The sequence below is a fragment of the Drosophila tropicalis genome, unplaced genomic scaffold (genome assembly GCF_018151085.1).
Source record: "Drosophila tropicalis isolate 14030-0801.00 unplaced genomic scaffold, ASM1815108v1 contig_593, whole genome shotgun sequence".
NCBI lineage: Eukaryota > Metazoa > Arthropoda > Insecta > Diptera > Drosophilidae > Drosophila > Drosophila tropicalis.
In genome coordinates this window covers 4,050,323-4,066,196 of record NW_027173070.1, presented here as the reverse complement: position 1 = coordinate 4,066,196, position 15,874 = coordinate 4,050,323, and the positions used below count along the sequence as shown (strand labels likewise).

Here is a 15,874-nt window from a genome sequence, read left to right as displayed (position 1 = left end):
CTTCAGAGCTTATCTAAAGCGTTTCGGGCACGAGGCATCCGACGAATGCACGTGGTGCGGAGCCGGCATCGTCGAGGACGCAAGGCACATAGTATTTCACTGCCCTCGATATGAAGCACGGAGACTCGAGTTGGAGTCCAGAATCGGCACGCGCATCACAATTGAGAACCTGGTGCCTCTGATGTTAGAAAACGATCGCGCATGGGAGGCAGTGTGCGAGTTTGCGGCAGCCGTCATGGTCGAACAACGGCGACTAGAGAGGCTGAGAAGGGAGGTTTAGTTTAAAGGGTTTAGTTTAAGCCGGCCGCTGCGAAGCAATACCTCGCGGTAGTCCCGCAGTAGCTTGTTTGAGCCACACCGCAAATAGCTAAATATATAAATATATGAAGTAAATGAAAAAATTTTTTTTTTTAAAAAAAAAAAAAAAAAAAAAAAAATTTTTTTGTTTTACCCTTGGGAAAAGGTTGCTGGAAAAACCATAACCAAGATAGAACATTTATGGCCAAGCTAAGTATGTGACATATGAATTTGAGTTAATTAATATGTTAGATTAATATTATATATATTTTATATTTAAATAAATTTTTTTTTTACTTTTGGTTACGTAATTCAAAATTGAAATTTCCCCTTAACTTATCGAATATGTCACACCAATCATTTGTGTATCAAAATCCGACAAAAAATTTGTAATTCTTCCCCTTGCTCCTTTAGTCGTTTCAAATACTGATATTTATTTATTTAAGATTTAGAAACAATAACCGACAATCCACCATCCAACTGTTATTAGTATGCCTAATTGATTCTGAATTTATTATTGTTTTTACCTACTTATAACATAACTTAAATTATTTATTAATTGTACATTTTTCAAACTGCATTTATGGATTGCGGGTTGAATTAAAATGGTTACAATTTTTGTGGCGAACATTGTGAGCTTTCATGGTGTTATTCCAATAGTTTTTCTTTTTTTCGGATATACTGAGGTTGCATAACCTCATCTATCCACTGACGGTGGTAAGGTACAAATTGATAGACGTCTGGATAATCTGGTGAACCACAGGTCAGAGATCCCGTAAAATATACGCCAAGGAGAATGTTACTCAGAATCAATCCGCCACCGGCATCTCCATCGCATGGACTGTTTTTTCCATTGTCATCCCCTCCGCATATCATGCCGTGGTTCGTTAAATGATTATAATTATTGGGATTGCAGTCTTCTCGATCCCATATTGAAACATTGACATATTTCAGACAATCGTCCCGAGTTTTATATGGATCGGTATCACCGTATCCGGCGACAAGTGCCACCACATATTCTGGATAGGAGGTATTGCCAGCAGGCAGAGTAATTATTTGCACACGTCTATTTATTACAGCTGGACTGCTTAAGTGAATCAGTCCAATATCGTAATCGAACGTCCGTTGATTATATTTTGGGTGAAGGATGAATTGTTTAGGACGGATCGTTTGTCCACTGGTGTCTTCTAAGTCGATAATGCCGATATGAACAGTATATTTGTTTATCTCGTAGCTTAAGCAGTGCGCACAGGTAAGGACAAACAACTCCGAGACTAAGGAACCGCCAGCTATATAATTGTTCTCTACGCTCAAAGAGACATGATGGGGTAACCTTCCTAAACCAGCAAATGTCCCGCCACTGATGCCAATGACCTCGGCAGCAGAACACAAAATGAGTAGCAGGCGAAGAGAAAGAAACACACTCTTGGTTGACCACATGGTGAAAGTTGACTGTGAAAACCATACTCCGGAAAACTCCTCTTATATAGCAGCGGCAATTTAAAGTTACCTAACTGTGCTAATTTTATTTAATTGGCAAATCTAAACCTCTTACAACCAGGAAACAAGAATTTTGTAAAAATAATCGTTATTCTCATTAAAATTATTTGTATACCCTTGCAAAAAGGGTATATTAATTTTGGTCAAAAGTGTGCAACCCATAGAAGCAGGCATCTCCGACCATATAAAGTATTTATATTCTTGATCAGCACGACGAGACGAGTTCAAATAGCCGTGTCCGTCCGTCCGTCCGGCCGTCCGTCCATCTGGATCAACGCAAACTCCTCCTAGACCGTAAAAGCTACCGAGCTGAAATATTGCATGTAGGCTTGTATATCTCGGATTCAGCCGAATCGGACCACTATATCATATAGCTCCCATACAAACGGCTAAGTCAGGAACAGTGCTTCTTCTTAATAACTTCGCTATTTTCAGATATATTGTCGTGAAATTAAATTAATAATAATAGTAAGCTTGTTACACTTATAAACAACTCTGCCAAATTTAATAAAGATCGTTTAACTATTTCATACAATTCCCATAGGGACGATCGGTGGAAAACAGTGGCTTTGATCAATATTTTCGTTATTTCCTATGCTAAGATTGATGGCCGTTCTTTCGCCTTTTCAGATAAAGCGTTTTTCTATTTTGATGGCGATAGGTAATGAAAGAGTTACCAAAAAAGTTGCGAGGGTATACAAACTTTGATGCGGTGGTACAATGTGCCACAACCGACAATCCACGATGCAACTCCCATTAGTATGCCATTTACCATTAATGGTCCACCTACGCGGATCTCCTCCGTTATAAAAGGAAGATTGTAATCATTGGAAAAAAAAAGCCGTGCGTAGCGGGGAAAACCACTGACTCTAAAATCTAAGAGCGACGACATTCAAGAAGGCCATTCGGTAACGAGACAGCAGTTTGGGAAAATTGTCCTGCACGACCGTATTTCCCATCAAAGACTGCATCAGCGAACAAAAAGCCATTCCCAGATCGAACAAGAATCAGGTGTTGCTAAAGCAACAAGGCGGCCATATGAGCAATAGCTAGTTGATTCTGAATTTATTATTGTTTTCACCTACTTCTAACTTAAATTACATTATTTATGAATTATAAATTCTTCAAACTGGATTTAAGGGTTATGAGTTAAATTAAAATGGTTACAATTTTTGTGCCGAACATTGTGAGCATTCATGGTGTTATTCCAAAAGTTTTTCTTTTTCCGGATATATTGAGAACGCATAACATTATCTATCCAATCACGGTGGTAACTCACAGATTGATAAACGGTTGGATAGTTTCGTTTGCCACAGACCTCAGGTCCCATAAAATATACGCCAACGATAATGTGATTTCTAACCAATCCGCCACCGGAATCTCCTCCGCATGGAGTGGATTGTCCATCGTCATATCCTGCGCATATCATGCCGTGGTTGCTTATCCGATGATAATGTATTGAATTGCAAGAGTCTTGACCCCATATTGGAATAAAGACGAATTTCAGACAATTTTGCATAGTTTTGTAGGGATCGATATCACCGTATCCGGTGACAGTTGCAAGCGTAACTTCTGGGTAGAGAGTACTTTCAGGAGGCAAACCAATTATTTGCACACGTGGATTTAATACTGCTGGGCTGCTTAAGCGAATGAGTCCAATATCGTAATCTAACGACTCGTGATTAAAATACGGATGAATGTTAAATTCTTTAGGTATGAACCTTTCTCCACTGGTGTCATTTAAGTCGACGATGCCCACATGAAGGAAATAAGTGTTTATATCGCCGAGAATGCAGTGCGCACAGGTAAGAACAAACAACACCGAAACCAAGGAACCGCCAGCTACATATGTCTCCTCTATGTGCAAAGAGACATGATAGGGAAACATTTTTGGACGAGCAAATCGCCCGCCAATGATGCCAATGACCTCGGCAACAGAACAGATAATAAGGAGCAGGCGAAAAGAAGGGACCACAGTCTTGGTTGACCACATGGTGAAAGTTGACTGTAAGGAGCACACCCAAGGCAACTGTACTTATATAGGAGCGGGAATTTTAAGTTACCTAACTGTAGTAAATTGTAGTTGATTGGCGAATCTAAACTTTTTTTCTAACCAGGAAACACAAATTGTGTAAAAATAACCTTAATTCTAATAAGGAATGGTATTGGCTAACATATTGCATAACCAGAACGCCGGGACTAACTACAGATCTTAATGAAATTCGGCACAGCTAGTTTAGGTATATCAAACTGACAAATGTTTACTTTTATGAGAAAAGTTTAGAAAATGACGAAAAAACAAACGGCAATTTTATGGAGCTGATATATCGATCCGATCCTGCAGTATTTAGGACCTTAAATGCAAACATATACGAAAACACTTCTTGTGCCGGACACTGTAAGCATTCATATTATGAATAATCCACTCATAGTGGCCTATACATGCCATGTCACGGACATCCTGAAAACCTCCGCAAAGTATGTGCTCATTAAAGCCATCAAATTTTAAGCAATTGTATGGACTCCATAGTGGAAGAACTGCCTATTTCAGACAATTTTGATCATCCATATCACCGTATCCGGGGACAGTTGGATGGCGTATCATCTGGATAGTCAGCATGGCTAGGAGCTAAATTAATCACCTGCACATTCTTATTTTTGTAGCTGGTTTCTTTAAGCGAATCAATCCAATATTGAAATCAAACGTAATACCGAAAAATGATGGAGAAACGCACCTAAACGAGCAAATCGCCCGCCATGGATGCAAATGACCTCGACAGCAGAACACATAATAAGTAGCAGGCGAAGACAAGGAACCACACTCTTGGTTGACCACATGGTAAAAGTTGACTGGAAAAACCATAACCAAGATAGAACATTTATGGCCAAGCTAAGTATGTGACATATGAATTTGAGTTAATGCATTTGGTAGATAGATTAATATGTATTTTATATACTCAAATAAAGTTATTTACAACTTTTGGTTACGTAATTCAAAATTGATTTTCCCCTTAACTTATCGAATATGTCACACCAATCATTTGTGTGTATCAAAATCCGACAAAAAATTTGTAATTCTTCCCCTTGCTCTTAAAGGAGATCGAGATACCCTGCGTACATATTAATGTGATCCTTTAGTCGTTTCAAATACTGATATTTATTTATTTAAGATTTAGAAACAATAACCGACAATCCACCATGCAACTGTTATTAGTGTGCCTAATTGATTCTGAATTTATTATTGTTTTCACCTACTTCTATCTTAAATTACATTATTATAAATTATAAATTTTTCATACTGCATTTATGGATTGTGGGTTGTATTAAAATGGTTACAATTTTTGTGGCGAACATTGTGAGCTTTCATGGTGTTATTCCAATAGTTTTTCTTTTTCCGTTTAAATGGATCAAGCATGGTTTGTCTTATCCAATAATCGTGGTAACCCACAGATTGATAAACGGTTGGAAAGTTTGGCTTGCCACATACCTCAGGTCCCATAAAATATACGCCAACGATAGTGTCATTTATAATTAATCCGCCACCGGAATCTCCATCGCATGGAGTGTCTTGTCCATCGTCATATCCTGCGCACATCATGCCGTTTTCGTTTATCCGAGGAAAATGGATTGAATTGCAATAGTCTTGACCCCATATTAGAAGATAGGCAAATTTCAGACAATTTTGCATAGTTTTGTATGAGTCGATATCACCATATCCGGCGAACATTGTCATCGTATCTTCTGGATAGTATTCTCTGTGAGAGAAGAAAACAAGATTCACAAATTCATTTATTTGAGCTTCTTGGCTTAAGCGAATCAGTCCAATATCGCAATCTAACGACTCGTGATTAAAATTCGGATGAATGTTGAATTCTTTAGGAATTAGCTTTTGTGCACCGGGGTCTTTTATGTCAATGGTGCCCGCATGAATCGTATAATCGTTTATATCGCCGAGAATGCAGTGCCCACAGGTAAGAACCCACAACTTCGCGACCAAGGAACCGCCAGCTACATATTTCTGCTCCATGTGCAAAGAGACATGATGGGGAAACATTTTTGGACGAGCAAATCGCCCGCCAATGATGCCAATGACCTCGGCAACGGAACAGATAATATGTAGCAGGCGAAAAGAAGGGACCACAGTCTTGGTTGACCACATGGTGAAAGTTGACTATAAGGAGCACACCCAAGGCAACTCTACTTATATAGGAGCGGGAATTTTAAGTTACCTAACTGTAGTAAATTGTAGTTGATTGGCGAATCTAAATTTTTTTTCTAACCAGGAAACAGAAATTGTGTAAAAATAACCTTAATTCTAATAAGGGGGGTAACTACAGATCTTAATGAAATTCGGCACAGCTAGTTTAGGTATATCAAACTGACAAATGTTTACTTTTATGAGAAAAGTTTAGAAAATAACGAAAAAACAAACGGCAATTTTATGGAGCTGATATATCGATCCGATCCTGCAGTATTTAGAACCTTAAATGCAAACATATAAATGCATTAGATATATATCTATATTCTTTTTTAACATAAAAGATTTGTGCGTAGCCAGCACTTAAATCGGAGGTGCCCCACAAATCAGGGCGCAGCGGTAAGGACAACTGACTTTCATCCAACGCATAGTAAATAGTTAATTGATAATAAGTTGTATTTTAGGTAGCAAGATATTGATCTATCCACTTACGAAAACGTGGCACATTTGTATATACAGTCGGCCGATGGACTGCGCCACAATTCCAACGAGTTTGTTATCAATAAGGAATGGGCCCCCGAGTCGCCTGGGCATGACCCTTGCTGTCCGCTTGGAAGTCCTGCACAAATCATGTTTTCCGTTACCCTTGGAATATTGTCACCATTACAATATTCGGGGCCCCATAACTGAACTCTGACACATCTTAGTTGAAAAAATCGAATCCACAGGTGGTCCCAATTGTGTTGGGCAAGTAGAAGACGTGTTCATCGGGCAATGCAATACTGCGTACATTCTCATTGAATTCAACTGAATCGGCCAACTGGAGCAAGGTAATGTCGTCATTATTGCTCGGAGCGACGTATTCTTGATGAACGATAATTCTTTAAATATCTAATCTGTGCCCACAAAAACTTTTATCGTATTTGTGTTGTGTCTATCACTGCAGTGAGCAGCTGTTACTACCATGGTCTTTGAGATTAATGTACTACCACAGTAATATCTAGGACAAGCTGCCCGCCAATGGTACGTGACATACTAGAATGCAGGGCAGTAGCGACGGAGAACAAGCTACTCATTGTTAGAGCAAGTAACAACCAGAACACAATTGGGTTCATTTGGCGAAACTAAACGAATCAATTCTCACGTCACGTCACGATAGACATTAAAACAAGCATTGAAACATCACTGAACTTCGAAAAAACTAACCATCAGATATGATATGGACCACAGCAGGATACAAAATCAGTAAATATTGTTATATATATAGATATTGATTAAGTAATCTCGTTTGGCAAATATGACCTAGAATATTGAATCTTTTGATTAAAATTCTATAATTTTTTTTTTTTTTGGCATTCTTTTTGTGAAAATTGATTCTTCTATTTTTACTTAGGATTTAAATTTAATTAATATTGGTGAATTCATGGCCATATACGATTGAGTATTTGCTAATATTTACGTATGTCGAGGTGTCCTAAATGAAACATGCCTTTGATTTAAATTCTACATATACATACGTGTCCTTTATTATTGGACTCTTTTTTCAAAACCGATGGGAAGATTTTTATTAATCCAGCGACGATAAGGAGCCACATATGTAAATAAGAATGGACTGTGCAATGCGCCACACGTAAATATTCCAACTCCATAGAGTTTGCCATTCACAACCAGTGGGCTGCCAGAATTGCCTTTGCATAAACTAGACCGACCAAACTTATCTCCGGCGCAAATTATCTTTTTTGTTACCCCAGGAATATATTGATCGTTACAATATAGACGACGCCAAATCGGAGCTTTGCCAATTTTTAAGGCATTTGCTTGTTTAAAATGTAGGCCACCAAATCCCATAATGATTGCGTTCTGATTTTCCGGGTACTCGGCATCACCATCGGCCATGTTAATCCTTGTAACATAATAACCGGTATCTGATTTATGCACCTCAACCAATGCAATATCGTTCACCTTACCGTCGTATTTGGGATGAACGAGGAATTTGGAAATATTTAAGATTTCTGCATATCTAGAATTAAGTGCAGTAATGTTGGCAATAATCTTTACTTTATCGGGGTTTTCTCGAGCGACGCAGCGAGCAGCGGTTAGGACAACGGTAAGTGTGACAAAAGAACCGCCACAAATATATGCCCCATTCTTTGTCAAGGCGACATGATAGGGATAGGGAAAAGGAATCAAAGGAGGAATTTCCATGAATTGCGCAACACCGAAGCCACTACAACAGATGATAAGCAGCAGGCTGAAAGCAGGAACAACAGTGATAGCTGGTGTCAACATTTTCAAAGATAACTTAAACGACTATGTTAGGTTTGCAAAATGTCGTTTATATAGTATTAATGGCAGCTATAACACAATTAAATTTAATTGACAGAACTAAACGATTTGAAATGAAAATCCATAAATCGAATTTGACAAAAAAACCATCCGATCTATTTTCCACACATTTTAGCTGTTTGCAAATTAGATTCTTACATATCGATCCACATACTTATATGCGTTGGTCTTACCATTAATCTGTAGTGAATGAATCCCTGAATGATGTGGACAGAATATTGCATTCCTTTTTATACCCTTGCAGAGGGTATTATAAAATTGGTCAGATGTTTGTAATGCACAGAAGGAGACGTTTTCGACCCCATAATGTCTATATATATTCTTGATCAGCAGGAGAAGCTGAGTCGATATGGCCATGTCCGTCCGTCCGTCCGTCTATGCAAATCAACTTTACGCCGCCATCTTAAGAGCTATTGGGATGAGTCTTGATATTTGAGCTCTTTATAGCCCGGAGCAGATAAAGTGTGAAAATTGTTAGGATCGGACCATTATATCATATAGTTCTAGAAGAAACATAAATTCAAAATTTACGTATTTCATAGTTTTGTATATAAAACATCAGATCCCGAAATTTCAATTATATCGGATAAATAGAACACAAGTTACAGTTAATTGTATAATTTTCTTGTCTCGCTTTTTATTTCAAATTCCCCAACCGGGCATTGCTGGCAAAAATTTAATTTTCAGTTTTCCATTTGCATTCAATTGCAAAGTGCAAAGCTTGAGCAAAAAGCTTTAGAGTAATACCATTCCCCACTTCGTCCCTAGTCACCTTAAAAAAACATTTCTTAAGGAATAGATTACGACCTTCTTTTAATTTAAATCAGTCCGTGCATTTATTTACCTTTCGGCAAAAGGTAAGCAGGCTGTCTCTATAGCTTTTTCAAAGACTATCAAGTTCTATCACTAGCAGACTTATTGCAGGTGAGTCAGTTTAACTTATGTTAATGTTTTGTCATATCTCAAACATATTTTTAATCAGACCGCAGCTTATTGTTAAGTTGTAGTGCCTTTTTTTTTTATTAATTACCCCTCTTTCTTTTGTTATTAAATTACCCCTATTTCTACCATTTTAATATTGATGTCAAAATTTTTTTTTAATGTATTGAGAAATTCTCAATGAGAATAAATATTTCAAATTTGTAATTGATATCTATGTTAGTTAAAAAATTATTCACTTTTGGCCAGGGACCGTAATCATTAAAAATTATATTAAAAAACTTATTTGATAATAATTACATTTCGATTTTTTTTCAATTTTCTGCAAAAAAGATCATAAAATTTGAGTAATTTAATGAGAATTATCCATAAAAATCTTTTTTGATGATAATAATTATAAAAATGATTTTTATTTTTTTTTGAAAAACGGCTCGAAACGACAAAGGTCGAAACATTGTAAAGGCCATGGAATTACTCAACAATGAGTAAGAAGTTGCTGAGGACCTTTGGCAGCTACTTCAGCGATTGTGACCACTGTGCAATAGTTGATAGCAACGCATCAGTGGCGCCGGAAATAACAACAAAGATGAGACATTTTTGCAGCACACTTTTAGGCATGTCAAAATTCTTTTAATTGCTAAACCCAAGAGTTACTTCCAAGCTAGGAGTCATTAAAATTTTCATTTTATTTTTAAAATATTGCGCTTTTGTTTTTTATTTATCGAATTTTGCGATATAAATATTAATGATAATTTGCATTAAACATTAGCGTTTTGCTGGATCCACGAACACAAAGCACCTACATAAGTATACATGGCCGGACGACCTTCTGCACCACAACCGAATCCCCACGATACGACTCCAAAGAGTTTGCCATCCACAGTCAATGGGCCACCAGAATCTCCTTGGCAGGCGCTGACTTGTCCACTAGGATGACCTGCGCAAATCATGCGATCGGTCAATCCAGGTATATTTTGTCCATTACAATAGTCACGACTCCACAGCTGAACCTGAGCATATTTCAAACGATTGGGCAACTGGAGGTTTTGATTGATGGCACCGAATCCACTAATGGTTGCCATGGTATCTGCTGCATGATTAGAATTGGCATCGGCCAATTGAATCTTCTGTACTAGACCACCAAATTGAACTGGGCTACTTAAACGGATTAGTGACATATCGAAATCCTGACTCTGTGGATTGTATTGTGGATGTATGATGAACTGAGCAATACTAAATGTTTGTCCATTGCCAGCACTCAAATCGTTAGTGCCCACAACTGCCTTCATCTGGCCAGGACTCTGACCCTTTGTGCAGTGGGCAGCGGTAACGATCATTGTCTCAGAGATCAGAGAACCACCGCAATGATGACGGCCATTAAGTTGCAACGAAACCTGATGGGGAAATTGTCCTTGTTTAGCAAATTGTCCGCCAATAATGCGGCTTACATCAGCAGCCTGAACGTCGGATGAGTAGAAGCCACCACCAGTCAGGCAAATAACAGAAACAACTATGTTAAAGGAAATCATGGTGAAAGTTGACTATATTGTGTATGGCTAAAACGTGCCCCTTATATAGGGTCTCTACAGCTTGGATAAGCTTATCATGAACTCCCATAAGCATCGAAATTGCCAACAATGAGTTGGGCTGCGCTTTAATGGGCAATTTTCTTATCTATTAAAAAAAGGTAGGTCACCCTATTGCTAGTTCTTATCTAGGCCAAAGCCGCGGGGGCTTGGCCTGACCCCAATTCATGTGCAAAATTCTAACACCTAAGACGAAAATCAAGTTGATACATTTTTTAATTGCCACGCCAATTTGTACTTGAAATAAATTTGCATTCGGAAGACTAAAAATTTTCTCGGTATTCGGAATTAGCATTTGTTGGATGGCCATTGCTAATCATCCACACATTCTTCCATATTTCACGTTTAAAAGCATTGCGGTAATTCTGCACAGAGACAAGAAATTCGGGACCGAATAGTGTTTGAATAGCAACATTCTCGGCAGCCAGATTTTTGTTTGTGGCCGCATGTACAATGACCAAAGGAGCATTACTCTGCAATAAGAGCAAAAGAAATGATTGTGAATAAGTTTAGACTTAAGGACGGGAAGAATCTACAGACCGGCAAAGGCATGCCATCCGTTTCGAAACGCTTCTGTGGGTCTCTATTGATGCAAAACCAATTAGTATAGGCCTTGGGTACATCACCAGGACACCCACATTTCTGCAAGACAACAACAAGAAATCAGAACTAGCTTTAAAAACTAAAGATTTCTTACTCACACTACGATGAACCAGACCCAATGGAAGATTTAGTTCTCCATGTTTATGCGAATCGAAAGTAGTGCTAATGCTTTGAAACAGATTACACTGTTTAGGCGCACTGTAAAGCCAAATGGGATCATTATCCGTTTCCAAGCACTCGAGACGAAAACGTTGACCGAACTTGATATGCTCGCCAGTTCGATCTGTGTCATCTCCACTAATAATGCGAAAGGAATTACGCACACAAGGACGGCCTGCTGGCGCCACCGAGAGTTCACAATCATCGTTTATGGATTGACTAGAACGAACCACACGCTCATTAATTAGCACTGACAGAGCTGGTTTCAAATCGGATGTATCCATATTTTCTATATCCAAATACATTGGCATCAACTGGACCACTGCGCCAAATATGACAGTCTCCTTGGGAGCAGCCAGCACAATTTCTTTATGAAAATTGTCAAGGAGAGTGCGAGCCTTCTCCACAAGAAGTTCTCCCTTATCTCTCATTTTTTTAAAATGCCTAATTTTCTCCTGGAAGCGAAGAATGTTAAGAGCCAAAAAACAATTGTCAGCTTTTAATTACCTGTTCAAGACAATGATCCTCAAACCAATTGCCAATACGGACCACTGGACGAAAGCGACGCGATCCTGAATGCAACACAGAGATCTCGCAAGGCATCTTATAAAGTCAAAGTCATAAGAGGTAAAAATGAAATTACATTTACGTAAAGTGAATTTTTGAAAGCGTTACAGTTAACTAATCTGGATTTGTTTTGTGTTTGTTACTTGAAGTGGGCAAGCCCAATGGAAATAAAATCAACAAAATGAACAAAGTTGAAAAAGTCAAAGAGTGCTAGATTTAGATACACTTACGTAATGTGATGTACACATACATATATTCATCATATTGTTACTGACTCATTATTTGCCACATTTCGTTCGATTCTCACGAATTTTCAATCAAAGTGTTGCATACTTTTAGTTGCCCTGCTGAAAATACCCACATGTCGTATGCGTAATAATGACAACATTTACCAGTCTACATATTTATTTTTTGTGTTAATCAGCCATATATTTGTTAGCTGATTTCAACGACGCTGTTGATGATTATGATGATTTTGTCGACCCATTCAGTTAACTGTTTGCCCAAAATGTTGAATAGCGTAAGACAAGCAGACAAGCAATGAGACATTCAGATGGCTAGTAAGAGATTAGAGTCGAAAACGCAGAATCATAAATAGCCGCCTCGGTAACTGTTTAGAAATGTCGGACTGCTGGCCCCCATTGGTTGATGGGTGATGTGGGAGTTGTCGGCTTCTCCTCCTAACCGGGATTCCATCCGTCTCGATATCGTTGACAAGATAAGCCATTTGTGTAGCACATGGGGCCCGTTGTTGAGCGCTTTAATTACTGATGTTCTTGATTGTTTTTATTCTAGCGTTGCTGTTGTTATTGCTATGGTCTGTATCGGCGTGCACTTCACGTGAACGTGAGCACCAGGCTCGGCCGATTCGCAACACGTTTGTTATCACCGGCGACGACAACAAAAACAAAAACACAAACAGCAAACAGTAAAAAGAAGAGCAAATCAAGTGCCACTCGATTATAGGAATGGGACTTTTACGATATATTGTAGACACAGTTTTATGGACATATTTGTTTTTTTACCATTCCATGCGCAAAGGGTTGGTGTATGCGGGTGAGAGTTAGAGGCTATATTATGACATTATTTCAGTCCATGCTGTATCAGTCGCGTCATCTAACTAATGTGTAAAAAGAGCTGAACTGATTTATTTTGATTAGTTTGCACTCTATACATTAATGGTTGCCATAATTTTTCACGACATTATCGCTAAGAGTTTTCTCAAAACAACATTTCAACTTGTCTCTGGAATTCACCTTCGATTTGATTGATATTCTGTTGTGCCTTTCCCCCTTAGTATTGATATGAATCGAGGCGAAGATTATCTTTAATCTTTAAGCAATATTGGCCTCTTAATCGCGAGCGTAAGGGGTCTTCTCTTATATAGCCACTTAGGCAAGGAAAGTCCAATTTTTTCGTATTTAAAAGGAGGTACTTAATTTCAACTGAGCATTGCCATGAACTCAATTAATTAGTTAATTGCATCAAACTTAGACTGAAATCAATAACGCTTGACTTAAAATATAATCTTTGTATATATATTTCGCTTAGATAGTTGTTTATATTTTACCTAAATGACTCTAAAATTGTTATTGATGAAATATTACCATGAACTCGAAGTTTTTTAAGATCTACAGATCTATAGATAATGAGTGAAGATTTTAATAATTTTTTTTGCCAACTACAACCATTTAGTATTAATATCCATTTAAGAAGTAACTAAAATGGATTAAAATTAAGTTCATATTTATTGGCATCTTTTTATTTTTACTGTAAATAATAAAATAGATGATTTTAGCTTTTCCCAAATCTTTCAATGTGTTCAAACATTGACACAAGAAAGTTTCAAAAATTTTAAAAAAATTCAAATGCCATTTCATTTTTTTACATCTGAATTTTGTAAAGATCCCTTGCCACTCTACGTCCCGCAATGGTTCCGGTTGAATGTGCGTCTTATTTAAGACTCTTTAAGTTTTGTTCAATCCATAATATAGATAGACGTAAATAGGAGGATAGTTCAAGTGTTGATTGCAGTTTCATAATCTATAACCATTATTTGCCCCTTTTCTCAATGATAACAAAAACTCTTCCTCTATCCGAATAATGCGTCTGTCTATCTATCTATTAAACTCACACTTGTGGCTCTTTATCATTATTTAATTGCGTCAAAGAACGAAAAACAAAAATAAATATATAAAGGTATGTACATATACATATGTACACTTTATACTATAATAGATCAAGTGGCGCTCGCAAGTCTATATGTACGTTCCAACCATTTAATCGCATATGGCGAAATTTAAAGTCAAATAAATAATTAATATACGAGATATAGTTTTCATCTTGATAAAGTCTACATTGATTTAGCTAAGTAATTCGAAAATTTATATATGTTGCTTGGGTCTGCCCAATGCCGATTGCAATGCACTCGAGAGTGTCAAATAATCCACTCGATAAGCATCACGGTTAGTTCGGTTGTTAGGCTACAGGTTTAATAACGATAATCCAAATCATGTGATGAAGGTTGTTATTTTTATTCGATTTGAAAATAATTTGCTGAACTTATTGATGGTGGTTGGTGGCTGCCTATACCATTCATAAAAGAGAAACAGGCAATAACTACTGTTTGTTTAGATAATGTTTTATGATCCTTTATGAACTCTAGAAAATCATTTTCATATAGAGGGGAGACGGAGGGGCACAACCAAACCAATTTGAGCCAATCTTATCGAGCGGTCATTTTTATTAGAAAATTACTTCATAGAGAGCAGTTAAAGAATATATCTCAATCTCAAAAGTAATCACTTGGATGTTATAAGATCTACTAAGTTTCATAATTGCAAACTCATTGTTCTACAAATAGCGTGAAATTTTTGTGATCTTCTGACGACAACTAAGGGACAATAAATTCTGCCATCTCTCTATCTCTCTCTGTGGTTGTCAATGTTGTAAAATGTGGTCGGTGTATTTCTAAGATAGTCATGCGTCCTATGTCTAGATCTCTGTGCACGTGAATGGCAGCTCTAAGTAAGCGACTGACTATATGAAATAAGCTGAAGGAAAGTAACCACAATTATAACTTACCTAGTCTTTTGTCTCTCTCTCTATCTTTCTTCTTCTCATTCTTTAACTGTAATCACTTGATATTGGTATGTAGCTTGACATTCGTTTGATATTCGCTAAAAATTCACTTCTCGCAATTCTCTCGTTTACTTTTTCTTTCGTCTCTTTGAAGTTTTATTGGTTGGCAGATTGTTGAGTTTGCCTTTTGTCATAAAAACATCATTTAATTGTTTATAACTCTATGTCATAAAGCGTAGGCTCATTATCACATTATCATTAGTTATCACAGCAAGCTGCCCATGCCTACGACTGTGCCTTTTCCTTTGCCTTTTTCATTCGTTTTAGTAAATACCCTGTAAAATTATATTGGGTATATTGCAACTGACTAAAACAAGGAAACGTTTAATCATATGTACGAAGAAAAAAATTAATTTCTATGCTCTTTTTTGAAGCATTTGTAATCTTGTAATCACTTAAAACCATTTCTAATTACTTTATTAGATATCGACAACTTTCAACCTGCACATTTAACATTTCACAAGTCACAAATTTTAAAGAGGTGGTTAGATCTAAACCATATATCCAGAACTACATCAAAGTCATGAAATTACAGGGT

At 37.3% G+C, this 15,874-nt stretch overlaps 3 protein-coding genes across 4 annotated transcripts; all 3 read right to left on the bottom strand.

Annotated features, from left to right (window-relative positions):
* Positions 1–945: 945 nt before the first annotated feature.
* On the bottom strand, positions 946–1,737 carry LOC137577941 (trypsin 3A1-like). The gene has a single exon (XM_068291538.1). It carries the CDS (start codon positions 1,735–1,737, stop codon positions 946–948), a length of 792 nt encoding a protein of 263 aa, XP_068147639.1.
* An 8,301-nt stretch (positions 1,738–10,038) lies between these two features.
* On the bottom strand, positions 10,039–10,809 carry LOC137577939 (trypsin-1). Its single transcript, XM_068291536.1, has one exon. The coding sequence runs from the start codon at positions 10,807–10,809 to the stop codon at positions 10,039–10,041; it is 771 nt and encodes a 256-aa protein (XP_068147637.1).
* Positions 10,810–11,064: 255 nt separating this feature from the next.
* On the bottom strand, positions 11,065–15,290 carry LOC137576558 (cilia- and flagella-associated protein 161). 2 transcript variants are annotated; one of them, XM_068289757.1, is made up of 5 exons: positions 15,280–15,290; positions 12,136–12,231; positions 11,568–12,083; positions 11,407–11,508; positions 11,065–11,339 (listed from the first exon to the last, which is right to left on the bottom strand). In XM_068289757.1, the coding sequence occupies exons 2-5, from the start codon at positions 12,229–12,231 to the stop codon at positions 11,130–11,132; spliced, it is 924 nt and encodes a 307-aa protein (XP_068145858.1). In that variant the 5' UTR covers positions 15,280–15,290; the 3' UTR covers positions 11,065–11,129. The 2 variants fall into 2 exon arrangements, with proteins under 2 accessions (XP_068145858.1, XP_068145857.1); XM_068289756.1 differs by lacking the exon at positions 15,280–15,290 and having other exon boundaries at positions 12,136–12,343.
* Positions 15,291–15,874: the final 584 nt, after the last annotated feature.

What these genes read in the sequence shown, in the direction of transcription:
- LOC137577941 (XM_068291538.1), bottom strand. Translation starts at nt 1,737, where the DNA reads ATGTGGTCAACCAAGAGTGTGTTTCTTTCTCTTCGCCTGCTACTCATT.
- LOC137577939 (XM_068291536.1), bottom strand. Translation starts at nt 10,809, where the DNA reads ATGATTTCCTTTAACATAGTTGTTTCTGTTATTTGCCTGACTGGTGGT.
- LOC137576558 (XM_068289757.1), bottom strand. Translation starts at nt 12,231, where the DNA reads ATGCCTTGCGAGATCTCTGTGTTGCATTCAGGATCGCGTCGCTTTCGT. An exon ending in AGGATCATTGTCTTGAACAG is followed by an intron (nt 12,084 to 12,135) that starts GTAATTAAAAGC and finishes CTTCGCTTCCAG; the next exon opens with GAGAAAATTAGGCATTTTAA. An exon ending in CGGATGGCATGCCTTTGCCG is followed by an intron (nt 11,340 to 11,406) that starts GTCTGTAGATTC and finishes CTCTTATTGCAG; the next exon opens with AGTAATGCTCCTTTGGTCAT.